General features: G+C 45.9%; 1 protein-coding gene across 3 annotated transcripts in view; it reads left to right on the top strand.

The window, feature by feature from the left end:
- FANK1 (fibronectin type III and ankyrin repeat domains 1) overlaps positions 1-15,645 on the top strand; it is a 116,871-nt gene that overhangs the window by 98,455 nt on the left and 2,771 nt on the right. For 2 of the 3 annotated variants that reach the window (XM_073793811.1, XM_019940245.3), the window contains exons 4-9: positions 6,190-6,271; positions 7,527-7,601; positions 8,457-8,522; positions 11,492-11,657; positions 14,621-14,764; positions 15,492-15,569. In XM_073793811.1, the coding sequence (XP_073649912.1) occupies positions 6,190-6,271; positions 7,527-7,601; positions 8,457-8,522; positions 11,492-11,657; positions 14,621-14,764; positions 15,492-15,569 (611 nt within the window). The other variant, XM_073793812.1, reaches the window with a different exon arrangement.

Here is a 15,645-nt window from a genome sequence, read left to right as displayed (position 1 = left end):
ACATGCACTCAGTAGCTGTGGCTCGCGGGCTCTAGAGCGCAGGCTCAGTAGTTGTGGCGCACGGCCTTAGTTGCTCCGTGGCATGTGGGATCTTCCCGGCCCAGGGCTCGAACGCGTGTCCCCTGCATTGGCAGGCAGATTCTTAACCACCGCGCCACCAGGAAAGCCCCTGTGATTGGTATTTTAAAACATTCTGAAGGTGTGTGTGTATGAAGCGCCATCTTTGAACTAGAATATTGTGAAGATTAAAACGGTCAGAAGTGTTTTCCACTTCTGAAAATACCCACCCACCGAAAATACAAGCAAATCTTTTTTTTTTTTTTAAAGAACACGTTGGGGTAGGAGTTTATTAATTAATTTATTTATTTTTGCTGTGTTGGGTCTTCGTCTCTGTGCGAGGGCTTTCTCTAGTTGCGGCAAGCGGGGGCCACTCTTCATCGCGGTGCGTGGGCCTCTCACTATCGCGGGCTTTCTTGTTGCGGGGCACAGGCTCCAGACACGCAGGCTCAGTAGTTGTGGCTCACGGGCCCAGTTGCTCCGCGGCATGTGGGATCTTCCCAGACCAGGGCTCGTACCCGTGTCCCCTGCATTGGCAGGCAGATTCTCAACCACTGCGCCACCAGGGAAGCCCCCAGACAAATCTCTTTTTGATTGCACAAAGGGAGTTAAACATTATTTAAAATTTTTGTGAGTTAAACATTATTTTAAAATTTCAGTCGATGTAGCATTTGGCTTGTATACATATATATATATATATATATTTTTTTTTTTTCTGTGACTTTCAGTTGTGTCCTTTAGGCATTTACTGATGGACATTTTTGTGCAGATGAAAGGTAATTCAGATTTTGAGTTGGTTCATAACACTTTCCGTTGCAAACAAGGCATTAGGGGATTGGATCTCAGTTTAGCGAACTGAGAATTGAGTTAAAGCTGAGGGTGGTGGTGCCATATACGCCCCCGAACAGTGCTCAGCTAGCCGTGGAGAGATGGAGTTTCAGAGGAGACTTGATGTGAAATGGTCGGTTCCAGAGATGCAGGTCAGGAAAGAGGGCTTGGCCCCGAATCTGGTGAGGGTGAAAGCATTTGCTTTTCTATGGGAGATATTGAGCTCCTGGAGTTTTTAGGGGTAAGAAAAGAAGGCAGTGCCTTACTTCTTTGTGTGTTGAGGGAAGGCACAGAGAAGGGAGGAGAGGGGGCAGGAGAAAAGTGGGCAAAGGGAGCCCAGCGTGTGGAAAGAGGCTCTGGAGGGCAGCTCCTCTGGGCCGCCTTTGGGCTCCCTCCCGTTCCCCCCACCCCCAGCCACTGCTGCACTCCTCTGGCTCTGCCCCTGCATTCTGGGGTGCCCTCCCTCCCCACTGCTGGGCCTACCGCGCCCACTCCGGGGCAGAGCTCTGTTCCAGGCCATTCCTCGTGTGGCTTCCCCTCGTTTGCTCTGCACGCTGCTCCGCTCCCGCACAGGGCGCTGTCTCACCACCTCTAGTAACGCTCCTTTGCCTCTTATTTTACGTATTCGTTCATCTTCTTTGTCTTCCACCTACCGTGCATGCTCCTGAGGGGCCAGGGTGATGGGTCGGTCATGTCTAGTTATAGAAGATCCTTAAGAAACGGTTGGATGGATGGCGAACGAAAAGCCCCCAGTCAGTACTGGGAGGAGGAGGAGGTCTGATTGGCTCAGCTTGCCTTCCTGTCTCTTGGGAGATGATGGGTCTGGTTGTCACTGGCTGGGGAGAGGCCCCCTGAACCTGCCGGGTGAGGGTGAACTGGGCATAGAGCCAGTTGCGGTAGGCGGCCCCTAGGATCCTTCATACCACATCAAAGCCAGGGCAGGGGCTCCTGGGCCTTTGGCCAGAGGTCACATGGGGTCAGGGCAGCATCTGGAGCTCTTCTAGGAAGGCAGAGGCCGGCGCAGCGCTCGGTCTGTCAGCTGACGAGGGTGGTGCCTGCAGGCCAGGTGCGCCTTCTCCTTGCTTCTGCGAGGCAGCCGCGGAAAATTGGTCCAAGGCCTTTGTCCCTGCAGCCCGTGGCTTCCGTGGCTCATCAGACAAGACCTCCTGCGGGGACGAGGGTGGGCCGGGGATGAGGGTCCTGGTGAGGCCCTGGGAGCCGAGTGTCAGGTCACAGCACACGTGCCTGCAGCCAGGATGCGCTCTCAACCTTAGGACGCTCTCCTGGGTGGGAAGGACCAGGTAACCCTCGCTTCTGCCTGCTGCTCCTCAGGCTGCTGCTCTTACCGTGTCCAAAGCAGACTCTCTTAAGGAGGCAGATCAGGCTAAACAAAGAATTAAAAATGTGCGCGTTTTATAAAACAAGTGAAAATGCTTCTGTGGGTTGATCATTTGCATTCGGCTAGAAAGTGCTTTAATGAATCACAAAAGCATGTACTTTGAATAAAGGATGCTCAGCCTTCTTTTTACCCCCCAGGTAAAGGACATGAGACTCTCGTTTAAATGAGGCAGCCTGCAATTTTAATCAGCTGGGCCCTTAAAAAGAAAGGAAAACAGCTGCTGCTTGTTAATTGGCAAATATTTTTTGCCAATGAGCTCATCATTTATTCACTGTTTTTAATAGAGACTTAAATTCCACCAAGGAAGGCATTATCACCACATTTTAGTATCTGTCGGGACATGTGCAGCTAAATGACCCTCTTGCAGAGCGTGAGCAGTGGTTTCCCAAAGACCTCTCTGCACCCCCCCAACCCCTCGCCAGGCGTCCCCTCCTGTGGTCCTGCTCGATGACGGGCGTCCTCACCACGGGCAGCATCGGTTCAGTGTTTGTAATAATTGTGACACCCTGGTAAACATTAGAAAAACAAACCCACAGAGGCAAAGCCTGCCTTTTCCATATTCCATTGCACTTATTGATAGCAGTCCCTTGGGCCAGGCCCACAATGTCTTGAAGGATTCGGGGGCAGAGGACTGGAACGTTCTGTCCACCCTGGCATGTCCCCTCTGTTCTTCATGACTCCCGCCTAAAGTGGGAGTAGGAAGAACTCTGCCCTGCACACAAGAGCCTCTGCACTTTTCTGTTCTCTGTCAGATTCCTGTAACCTGTGAGGCTCTGTCGTGCCTTGGTTGATTCCTCTCTGGGCTGGCGGCCATCCTCAGTACCTCGTTGCCTTCCTGGCAGGGGTCTGAGAGGGTTAATGAGTTAATGCTGAGAAAGAGCTTTCATGCCCCAATGATAGTTATTGCTTCCCTTTGCTGGAACTCAGCAAGCAGGGAATGATGAACAATTATGTTGTTTTCCTTCTCTTCTGTGAGATGTCCCTTTGAACCCAGAATAAGTTGGGAGAGCGCTGATGACCCCTCGCAGAAACTGGAACAGGCAATACATTTATTGACATGATACCATAATATCAAGATACCCTGGTCTCTGCTATGCACGGTCCTCAAGCTTCTAAGCACGAAATGAACTTATTCTGTTTTCTGATATTTGCACGCCGCAGAGCTCCCTGGGTAGGATGGGAAGTGCCCGTACCGGGAGAGCCATGCTGGGCAGGCAGGAGGGACGATGTGGCCTGAGGTGGTCAGGGCGTAATGTGCTGGGTGCTGCGTGTGCTTTCAGAGCTTTCCCTCAAATCCCAAGAAGTTAGCACTTCTCCGAAGCTTTGTAAGCTTTAGGCCTCCCCTTGCACTTCGCACTTTGCAGGGGCTGGGGGTTCATGTGTGTGTATTTAAGATGTCTGCTTGTATACAAAACTTAGTAAGAGCGGAAGCATAGAACGGATTGGTCAGCTACCTTGACATCTATTAAGCCCCAAACGAAGGAGTGTGGCCTTTTGGAAGACCTCCCTTTGAGCTCTGATGTTGCCCCCTCCTATCTGGGTGACCTTGGACAACTCACTCAGCCTTTCTGGCCCTGTTTTGTGGTCTGAAGGAGATTAAAAGCATCATGTGAAGTTCTAGAGGCAGCTTAGTTAATTGGAACTAATTAGGATACCATACTTTAAAATTCAGTAGAAATAGGATGAGCTTCCTATGTCCTTCTAGATGATTCTGTGCAAATCACTTATTTTGGCGTTTTTAGTGGCAGTTGACGTTTGAGAGTCACAGAAGTAGGGGCTGTTTGGTGGGATAATGAAGACTTTCCCACCACACCATCCTTCTCCTCCTTTCTGGGAAGTGAGAGGGAAGAGGAACTTTCCATGGGTTTCATTTGCGCACTAAAGTGTGGGTCCTGTTAAGTCCGTATGCCTCTAGTGCAGGGATTCTCAGCATCTGCGTGGTTGGTGACTGGGGCTGCCCCTTGTCTGTAGCATGTTTAGAGGTATCCCTGGCCTCCAGCCACTAGATGCCAGTAGTACCAATCCTTAAGTTGTGACAACCAAAAATGTCACTAGACTTCACCAAATGTCCTCCAGGGGGGCAAAAGTCTGCCCCCTCCCAGAGTCCCTCGTGAAAGCTATGACCTCCCTCAGAAGGCCAGGGACTGCCGTGGGCCTTGTCCTCTGGTGGGTTATCATGATACATTTATTTGAGGCTTTTGGTCTAAAACTATGTGTGGAATGATGAAAAGGAAGTATAATGTAGCTAAGACATCTTGAGGAGATTGGCAAGCTGAAGCAGACAAAATTGTTATTTCAAAACAGTTTTAACTTGGCCTGAATTTATTTTTACCAGAACAGAAGAAAAGGGTATCAGCTAAAGGTCACTCTGACAGGGATCTCTTCATTCTTCTGCCCCACTGTTTCCCGGTTTGTACTTTGTCCAGCGAAAAATCCTCCATGGAAACCAGGAGAAACTCGGCTCCTGTGCCTGGGAACTGGCGTCCCAGAGTTTTTCCACCGTGAGGAGCAGGGACTGGGAATTTTACTTCCCCACTGGCTGAGACGGCCGGCGGCCTCTGCAGGCCAGACTGTAAGAGGGAGGTTAAGGGGCGGGGTGAGCCCCAGGGGCTAGTCTGGGGTTGCGGTGGGAGGATAGAGTGGAGGGGATGTTTTCTTTCAGGGTTGAGAATCGTAACAGCTGAAAGTGGGCCCTGCAGTGTGAAGGGCAAGAGAGGGACATGCGTGTCTCATTCTCTCTGGGGCTCCCAGTGTCAAGACTAGGCACGTAAGGTATACATGAACCTTTGTTGGGGGGCACGGGTTTGATCCCCGGTCAGGGAATTGAGATCCCACATGGTGCGGCCAAAAAACCCCGCCACCACCAAAAAATGAAACATTTGTTGAATAAGTGAAAGAGCCTTTTTGAGATGGCCGAAGCCGGGGGTTATCAGCTCGATGCCTGTGAAGGCCGGTAGGGTGCTAAGTGTGGGAGGGGGCTGGGCACCAGGCAGGAGAGAAAGGTGGGACCGGGGCAGCCGCTGTTCTGTTACTCTCACCTTGACAACAGATACTTACGACGTACAGGTGCTAGTCTAGCACTTCACTTGTATTGTTTCATTTAAACTTAATCCTAATCATCCAAAACGTCAGAACGTCATGGAAGGTGAACCAAGTGAAGCCACGAAGTAAACATCCTGACGGACGGGCTTCTTTCACTCGGTCCTGAGCTCACACACTGCTCAGTTTTGGACTCCTGCCCCCTTCTCTTCCACGAGGAGTTAGTGCACGAAGGGCTGCCCCTCTTCCCATTGTTCCTTTCCTGTTTCTCAGAATCCCTCGCCTGCTTTTCTCCACTTGGCAGGCTCGCTCCCACAGTCAGGCTTTCTCACAATGTTCTACCTCTCCAGGTATGAGCCCTTCTGCCTCCACAAGCTCACAGGAGGCAAGGCCAATGTGAATGTTATGTTGCTGGGAAGGACTGAAATTGTGGATTTCCAACGTTAAAGCAATCCGTCTTTTATCGTTTGTCGTTCACACAGTTTAGCGACTCCTTGGCAAACAAAACCCGCACGTCGTGACAATGGTGGGGCTTTCCCTTGCTCGTAAGGGACATCTATTATGTCTTCTGAAATCTGAAAGGATTATTTTCAAATATCAAAATAACATACACACAGCGGTACTTTTATAACTTGAAAATGTCCCAAGCCTTTAGGACAATCTAAACGTTCTTCTCTTAATCTGTGAAAACGAGGTCTATTTTCAGTAGGAGTGGAGTATGTCATGTAAGAGATACTCAGCGGAATTGCCAAGTGCCTTCTTGAAGGTGAACGTGAACTTCCACTCAAGGCCACAGGAGGAATAGAGCTGGGATGAACCTTCTTTCATTACATTTTGGATGACTGCTTTCCATCTACTTTCTTCAGGAGAACCCATAAGTAGTGAACACTTGCACAGAGCTGTCAACGTGAACGATGAAGATTTGCTGCTTCGAATACTACAAGCAGGGTGAGAGAGCTCTGCCTTTTAAAAACTTAAAATTCTTTTTTAAATGCCCAGCAAGTGTTCAGAAATGCGTTCATGCAGCTTAACTTTATTTTCCTAAAATTGCCCACGGCTTTGAAACTGGCTCCAAAATTGATCTCAGGTGACTGGTGTGAGTGCAGCATGGCTCTTAAAGGTGACCGTAGACAGCCCCATGTAAATGGTATATTTTGTCATTATTTAATGAACATTGAAAACAGATACGACAAGTCTGGGTGTCGTATATTCTTCCCAGAAGTAACTTATGACTCTTGCTTATATGCCGTAGCATTTAGGCAAATTTTGCCCCTAAATGCCCGCGTCTAATTCCTGGTGAAATTAAGGAATCACTAAATCAGCTGTTTCTAACTCAAAAGGCTGATAAAACCCTAGAGGGAAAATGTTGAATACAGTTGCCGCCAATGAGATACTTGAAGCTATCTCCCAAATGAAAACAGGACAACGTTATCTAGATCGTTTTTGAATTGATAGTGTTGAGTGCCTTAGAAGACAAGTCATGTGTGAATTGAGGCTCTGTAAGTTGGAGAAGGTTCCCGAAAAACGCCACAGCTTCTAAGCTGCTATTGAAGAGCTGGGCTCTCTTTCTTTCTTTTTTTTCTTTTCGGTACACGGGCCTCTCACTGCTGTGGCCTCTCCCGTCGTGGAGCACAGGCTCCGGACGCGCAGGCTCAGCAGCCGTGGCTCACGGGCCCAGCCGCTCCGCGGCATGTGGGATCTTCCCGGACCGGGGCACAAACCCACGTCCCCTGCATCGGCAGGCGGACTCTCAACCACAGAGCCACCAGGGAAGCCCGAAGAGCTGGGCTTTCTTCTTTGAGCAGCAGTGCTTTATGCCCAGTGGGTGCAGTGGGGACCAGGCTGGTGTTGGGTGGAGCTGAGAGCCTGCAGTGAAGCCACTGTGTCCCCCGCTAGTTTAGAGGGGCCGTGCTCTTCATAGAGGATTTTAGCAGATTACGTAATGGTTCTGAATTGAAGGAAGTGCCTATTTTAAGTGAAATTACAGCAATTTCCTCTTCTTTCCTTGTGAATTTGAATCCTTTAAAACATTAGGCAGGGCAGTCTAAGACAACAAAAACTTAATGGTGCAGAAGGAACTGGAATTTTCAGGAAAATGAACCATTTTAACCACCTGTGCCCTGAAAGAGAAGTCAGCTGTGAATCCACAGGGAGCCGTGTGGGCACGTTCATCTCTTTTTTTTCCCTCTGTGTTTCCCCCAAGCAACGTGAAGGTTGATGTTCCCAATAAGTTTGGCTTTACCGCTCTGATGGTCGCTGCCCAGAGAGGATACACCAGGTACGGTGCTTCCCTCTGCATCCCTTAGCGAGGGGTTGAGCCCCTCGCTCCTCCCAAAGGCTCCTCTCAGGACGGGGACAGGAGGGGAAGGGCCGTCGGTGGGGGAGGGGGGGAACCCAGCTTCAGTTCTCTTTCCAAAATTGAGCCATGTAGGGGCTGAACAGAAGCTCAGCTGCTTTTATCATAAAGTCACACAACATGCAGGAGAGGGTATAAAAATGTATAATCATGTGATAAGGAAGAGAGGTAGCCATTTAAATTACATTTTGCAAGGTATTTTATATGTCCTGGGAAAACTGGTTATTAGAATGTGAATTTCTTTAAAAAAAAAAAAAAAGGGGGAGGGATATTCATTCTAGAAAACAAATTTCCCTGATAGGTTGCTCAGATATAATTTCCACTGACACAATCTATTTTCTCTACTCCTCATGGAGATACACATAAATATTAAGAGCTTATTTTTCCAACATATTTATATTTAACTAAAATGCCATTTTTAAAGAAATAGAAATGGATTTTCATCAGATTCTACCATTTGAAAATGTATTTCCAATGGTCATTAAAGTGAGAGTGAGTTAGTTTCATAGTCTAACTTGTTTCATGTGGTATAGTTTTTTGTTTTCAATGACTAATTCACGTAAAGGGTGAAAAACTGTTTGTTTTTTTTTTGGTGTGGAGAGGCAGTTTCTTGGTTTCTTAATGCCCTGTCTTTAAAGCCAGCTGCCTCTGAAGATGGAGAAGAGAGAGTTGCCAGGACAGGTCTTAAATATAGAGTCGTTCATTTTTACTGGGTTATCGTGGGTTCCTATTCATCAAAGCTGCTTATCCAGCGACTCTGAAATTTGTCTTGTTTAGGCTTGTGAAAATCCTCGTTTCTAACGGCACAGATGTGAACCTGCAGAATGGAAGTGGCAAAGACAGGTAGGTATGGAACATGCCCTAAACTGTTCCCATACTTGTGTTACTAGGCTTGGGTTTTTGATTTACCCAAATATTTTCTTGTTTCTTTTGACAGTACTGAGAGGTGATAGGTCTCAAAGGAACGATGGCAACTCAAAAACTGGCTTATTCACTTGTCCACTTATTCTTCCACTCAACAGGGTATTTTGGGGGATATCCATTATAATGCATCTGCCTTCCCTAGCTTGAGCCCAGCAGACACTAAGCGCTCAGTAAGTGATAGTTATTGAAGCAGTTTTCTCCAGCCATGTGCTGGGCATTTGGTTGTAAGTGCCTGTGGCACTTTTTACCTCCCTAAGGGCTCTCATTTCATGTCACCTGACTGTGTTAACTAGAAGTCTTCGGTGTTTCCAAGGAAGCAAAATGCATTCACAAAGATACAACCCAGTTACTTCCCTGAGGTGAAAGGGCTGAGTGCCTTGCAGGAGAAGTTTGTGGAAAGAACATGATACTTGGAAACTTGTTCTTACAATGATGAGAGAATGTTGTAGAAAGACCTAAAAATAATCACTAATCTAGTAATTAAGTTTAATTAATTAATTCACATCAACCAATATTTATTGAATGACTACCACATGCCAGGCTCTGTGCTTGGCACTTGGGTAGAACAGTGAATAAAATGCAAAGCCTTTGCTCAAGAAGCTTACAGTCACGTGATGTGTGCCGATCAAAGGTTTATGCACTGCAAACTAGTATGTAAGGAGTAGCTACAAAACACTGATCAAATATGGTAGGCCACAAAGAGGACATCAATTTCTAAAATCAGAAAGCCTACCTACCACACTCTCTGGACATAGTGCAGCAATAGATTTTAGTAACATTGAAAAAAATCACTTAAGTTTAAACAGTAGTTTTTCAAATAACTCTTAGGTATTTTTTGGAACTAAGCCATCAATTCAAGAAGTTTGAAAAAATAATAGTGCCATTTTAAAAAGAAAAAAGAAAAACTTGAGAGGTATGAAAGAGAAGAATTTTTAAAAAGTAGAAATTGATTATAAAATAGATTGTTGAGAAATGTGAGAGCTACCTCTTAAACCAAAGCTACACAATAAAATGGACCAATTTTGTAAATCTCAGAGGAAAGAAAAAATTAGAAATCTGAAAGGATTCATAACAGTATAGAGCAAATTCAAGCATGAAAAGAAAGTGGTACACTTGCATCTAAAATAGATTTGATCAAATCATTGAAATGGGTACTTTTTTAGAGAAAATTTAAACCATCAAAATCAACTCAAGAAGTAGAACATCCAAAATAGCCAATATCCATACAAGAAATTAGAAAATTTATTAAAAGATCACCTCCAAAATAGCCTCTGTGGTTGGCCTGTTCTACCAATGAGCTTGTTCAGATTTTCTAGGTACTGATAATAACCTTGAACTTTTCCACAGCAGAGAGGAAGCTGGAAAGCTACAGAGGATAGCCTTATTGATAACATCTAATAGAAAGAAAGCTATTTGTACATCTTTATGTGGAGACATTTATGTATCTCTTCCATCCTAGCTAAGGGATCATACAGGAGGGTAAGGATGTCTAGATCAGGAAATTTCTTCATGCTTCCCATCAGTAGACTGAAGGTGAAAAAAAGCCTGTGTGTGTGTAACTGGTCCTCTGTCTCTTTTTTTATTTTTAAAATTTTTTCTTATAGCAATGACTTTTGAGGAGACGGGATCAATTATCTTAGAGGATGCCCTGTATTCTTGATCTGCTCAGTTGTCTCCTAGGTGTGAAGGAGGCATTTAACTTGTTCATTATTTCCAATAAAGTTAAAATTAGGTTTAAAGGCTTGATTGGATTCAGGTTAACACTTTTAGCGAGAGCACTTCAGAGCTGGTGTTGTGGCTTCAGTTTGCCTCTGTCAGACCTGTGATGCAGGTTGCCCCCCAGCTGGTGTTTCTACTTCTCATCCTTTGGTGAGCGTGTAACAGCTAAGTCTTTCCTTTGTAAAGATATAGCTTCCCATTGCAATTAGAAAATAATCTATGGGTTAGAAATTCAGTACCGTGTGAATATCCTGTTCTCCATTAAACGTTCATCCAAAAATTTTAGCATCTACTGTGATCCTTGCCTGAATCAATTATTTAATTGGGACTTGCCAAAAAGTGATTTTCTAATTCCATGATTCCTCCCATATTTATTAGCTGTGTAGGCTTCTGTTAACAAGAGCTTTCCCTCATCAACTGGGGATGGACTACATGGTATTCTATAAAGACAACATAAATGTTTATTTAAGTACCAATATTTAGAGTAAGGAATTGGTTTAATAGTTATCTCTAATAATGTCCAATGAGATTTTTTTCTTTTTCTTTTCTGAATATCATCATGGACTGGTAGATGTTTTTAAATCCAACATTTTACTCTATTACAGTGATTATTCATTTTTTGGAGGTATAATTCACATACCATAAAATTCATTCTGCTACAATGTACAATTCAGCATTTAAAAATATATGAACAAAGTTGTGTAACCACCATCACTGTATAAATCCAGAAGATTTTAATCAACACAGAAAGAAGCCCTGTATTCGCTAGCAGTCACTTACCATCTCCTCCTTCCAGCTTCAGCAACCGCTAACCTGCTAGTTCTGTCTCTGGATTTGTCTATTCTGGACATTTCATATAAATGAAATCATACTATGTGGCCTTTTGCGTCTGGCTTTTATTTAGCGTAATGTTTTAAGGTTCATCTACATTGTAGCATATATCAGTACTTCACTTCCTTTTTATGGCCAAATTATATTCCATTGTATGGATATACCACAATGTGTCTATTCATCAGTTGATAGACACATACATTTTATGTGAATAATTTTCATGGCTTTTCCACCCAAATTAGGATTTCTCTCTTAGGTTTAAGCCAGGGAGGGTAAATGTAGACCTGAGTGTGGAGACCCCACTTATAGCCAAATGCTTCTTCTGCTGTGTGTTGCAGTCTAATGCTTGCGTGCTACGCAGGACACCTAGATGTTGTGAAATACCTCCGAAGACACGGTGCTTCCTGGGACGCTAGAGACCTAGGAGGCTGTACAGCTCTGCACTGGGCTGCAGATGGAGGCCACTGCAATGTGATTGAGTGGATGATAAAGGACGGCTGTGAGGTACGATTGTCCTTGTCAACTACACACGTAGAGTTAAGAACCTAAATGCTGTTCCACAGGGTTTAGGACGAGCAGGGCCTTATGTGGATGTCTTTTGATTAGTTGAACCTAGAAATGCTAAAGAAAGTTCTCTGACTTATGAGCAAGAAAGTTCCTGAAGCCTTGGAAAAAAAAAAGATCGTTATAGAATTGTTATGCTAATGAGGCTTCAGATTGTCATGGAGGTTCATCGCGTGTGGGGGAAAAAGAAACAGTGCTGAATCCAGAGCTGGACCTGATGCTTCTTCTACCTTGTTGATTCCTTTGTTCATTCCCTACGCCAACAAAGCTTGATGGTGCCTCTACAACACACCAGATACTGTGGGAGGTGCTGGACGCACCAAGATGTTCAGAACTCTTACAGCCGTACTGCTGCTCATTGCTTTTAGAATTAGATTATTTTTATTCTTGGGTTTGCTTTAAAGATTAGTCATTAAAAAAAACTTCCGAAGAGCAAACACTATATCAAGAATAGAGCATTGCAGGGGCTTCCCTGGTGGCGCAGTGGTTGAGAGTCCGCCTGCCGATACAGGGGACATGGGTTCGTGCCCCGGTCCGGGAAGATCCCACATGCCGCGGAGCGGCTGGGCCCGTGAGCCATGGCCGCTGAGCCTGCGCGTCCGGAGCCTGTGCTCCGCGGTGGGAGAGGCCACAACAGTGAGAGGCCCGCGTACCGCCAAAAAAAAAGAATAGAGCATATTCCAGCTCTCGTGTCTTTGCTTTGAAGCAGGCATGTTGGTTTGATTCTGGTTTCATGTCATCAGAAAGCACAAATTCTACTTGGCAAGTGGAAGTAGAGTTGTTTGGACTCTTCTAAAGATATTTGAAGATGGGCAAATAGAATTAGCTCCATTAGGGTAATTGCTGCTAACTTTGAAAACTTTAGAAGATTTCAAAGAAGTTAAATAAAATTTTCAGGGCATGGAAATAAGGAATGATGAACAAAATTCTCTCCTAATTGTGATTGCCAGATGGTGTAGGCTACTGAGAAGTTAAACTGATGACCTGGAAAATAAACTCGGATGGAGAAGAGTTACGTCTCCCGGAAGATGTCTAGATTTGTCCTAGTTTGTCTCTGAAGTGTGATTGAGCAAAAGCAAGGCTTAAGTTGTGGGATCTCCCTGGTTCCTGCTGCTGCTTTGAGAGGGCTGAGAAGAGGGCCCCTTGGAGGAAGAACCTCAATCAAGATAAATCCCTTTTATTACATTTCTTGTTTTGTTTTAGACACACGCACAAAAGGTCAGAGGTATCAGCCTTGGTGGTTAGGGCCCACACCTGCCTTGGGTGGTGGTGACAGCCACATTCCTCTTGTTTGGTTTATGATGAATTCTGCTCATGCTTTGGACCCAGTAAAAGTCTGTAGCTGAAAATGAAGTTTGACCTTTGCTGAAAGAAGAGCAGGTCTCTGCCATCAACATGTAATACTGGAATTTTGGAAGTGTCTCTCTGGGCTTTAGTTATGGACACACTCATTTGGGGTGAATTCCATCTTTTTCTGTAGCACTGGAACTCCATAAATGTGTCCACAAAAGATTTCTGTGTGGCTGGTAGATGATATCAACACGAGTCGCTCTCTGTTCTTGGCAGGTGGTGGATCCGATGCTTTGGAAGACAGTGGGTTGGATGTGGGAGCAAAGTGGGGCACTGTCACCCTCTTCTCGAATCGAATGATCTATACTGAGAGCGAGTTATTTGCATGGGGAACCATTTCTACATTTAATGAGCCATGTGACCTCAGGGAAGGTATTCGACTTCTCTGAGATTTGGTTTAAACATTTGTAAACAGGAATAAAAATAGCTACCCCTGTTTCACCCTCAGGACCAAAGAGAAAATGTGTGTGGAAGCGCATTGGAAATGCATAAAGTACCTCGTAGTACGAGGTGGTTATTTTATTATTATTTAAATATAATGGAATGGACCTTGCTGCCCAAAGGTTATTTGTTATTTGCAAGAGGAAGAGCTGCACATCTTAACGGTGCTGCGGTGGCTAATCTCATACACACAAACCACCTGCAAGGTCCTAAGGCCCTACTGGCAGTTCCTTGTTTGTTATTCCGGTCTGATGCTTCATACCAAAGCTGCAGAGAGCTCTGAGTAATTCTTCTGTAAGTAATTCTTCTGAATTAGACCTGTGTGTGCATCCATGCGTCCATCTGTGCACATGTGTATATGTCTACTTCGGTACCACTCTTCACGGATGGATGAGGTCCTTGTTGGGATTGGAGGAGGCAGTATCTACATTTCGTTATTCTAGAATATGTCTTAAAAAGCATGAAACTGAAGGATCTTAATGTCGGGCAGATTATTAGAAATGGCCCATCTTACTACCAGGCAAACTACATTTTGGACGAGGCTTTAGGTTGGCTGACTTTTCAGACTGGGTTTCAGGTAAGAGATCTAGTTGCTTTGTATTTGCTCCGGCTGTAGTTCTCCTGCTTAAAATGAATACCTATTGGTAAGTATCAGGGTGGGCGTTTATATTACTGTCTTGTTCCGGAAGGGATTTAAAGCCGCTTACAAAGACGCTTAAAAGTAAGCAGCAGACACCCTTTAAAAACCAGACGAGGAAAGTTAGGCACGAGAAAATAAGGCAGGGCTCACACGGGGCCAAGGAGGAGGTGATTACATTTCATTTTTCTGTCCCATCTTTTTTCCATTTGAACAAAATGTAAATGAAGATGCCAGTGGGTGGGGAGGGGCCTCCTGGGGCCTCTCAGCACCCTCTAAAGTGGCCCAAACACAGCTGCTCACTGTGTAAATGTGAACTGAAATCACGGTCCAATCAACTCTCACCGGGTCTAGAAAGACTGCTATCTAAATTGTGGGGGAATTTGGGCAAGTAGACATTGCTTTATAAGTTTCTGATGAGTGATTTTCAGGAAAAGAAAGTGGGCTAAGAGCCACTCTCCCTGTGGCTCTCCAGGTGGACCCCACAGACGCTGGCTCAGGGTGGACCCCGCTCATGAGAGTCTCTGCGGTCTCGGGGAACCAGGAGGTCGCCTCTCTGCTGATTGACGCAGGCGCAGATGTGAACATGAAAGACAAAGACGGGAAGACCCCTCTCATGGTACGCCTTGCTACACACAGCAGCCTGGCTTGACAGGTGGAATTAAGGTCAGAGCTGGCCCTGTAACAGAAATTCTTGAGAGTGCAGCCACACAAGAGCACTGGGGGGCTTCCCTGGTGGCGCAGTGGTTGAGAGTCCGCCTGCCGATGCAGGGGACACGGGTTCGTGCCCCGGTTCTGGGAAGATCCCACATGCCGCGGAGCGGCTGGGCCCGGGAGCCATGGCCGCTGAGCCTGTGCGTCCGGAGCCTGTTGCTCCGCAACGGGAGAGGCCACAACAGTGAGAGACCCGCGTACTGCAACAAAACAAAACACTGGGTTTTGGTTGCGTGTGTATTCCCTATCGGCCTGTGAATTAAGATATGACGATGTCACCATAGCATTTTTTGGGGGGTGGGGGGGGGTCACTCTAGTATTTTTGTTGTCTTTTGACAGCTTTCTTGAAGGATTACCAACCCCAGTCCCTGGGGCCATTTTAGGATCAAAACAAAGAAGTGCTGTTCTCTGTCCTGGTTTGGCCTAGGACTTGTCATCCCACATGGAGAAAAGCAGATTTCCTTTCCTCTTCCCTTGCAGCTGCCATGGCGGTGCAGCGAGGTCCACGCACCCGTCCTGCAAAGCCACAGCGGTCCCAGACAGCTCTGACCCTTGAGTGTGCTGCTGGTGGGTGTCCTGGACCTGTCCCACCAGGCACCCGCTTCCGCTCACCCCCACCGTTTGTCTCCTAGGTGGCCGTGCTGAATAACCATGAAGAATTAGTCCAGTTACTTCTTGACAAAGGGGCAGACGCAAGTGTGAAAAATGAGGTATGTAACTCCATCTCCATCTAAGGATTTTTTCCTGGTGAGGAGGAGAGAACATAGACACAAAAGAATTTTTCTT

Source organism: Tursiops truncatus, chromosome 16, assembly GCF_011762595.2.
Source record: "Tursiops truncatus isolate mTurTru1 chromosome 16, mTurTru1.mat.Y, whole genome shotgun sequence".
Lineage (NCBI taxonomy): Eukaryota > Metazoa > Chordata > Mammalia > Artiodactyla > Delphinidae > Tursiops > Tursiops truncatus.
The sequence above is the reverse complement of the archived record's forward strand: the minus strand, read 5'-3'. Positions and strand labels throughout refer to the sequence as shown.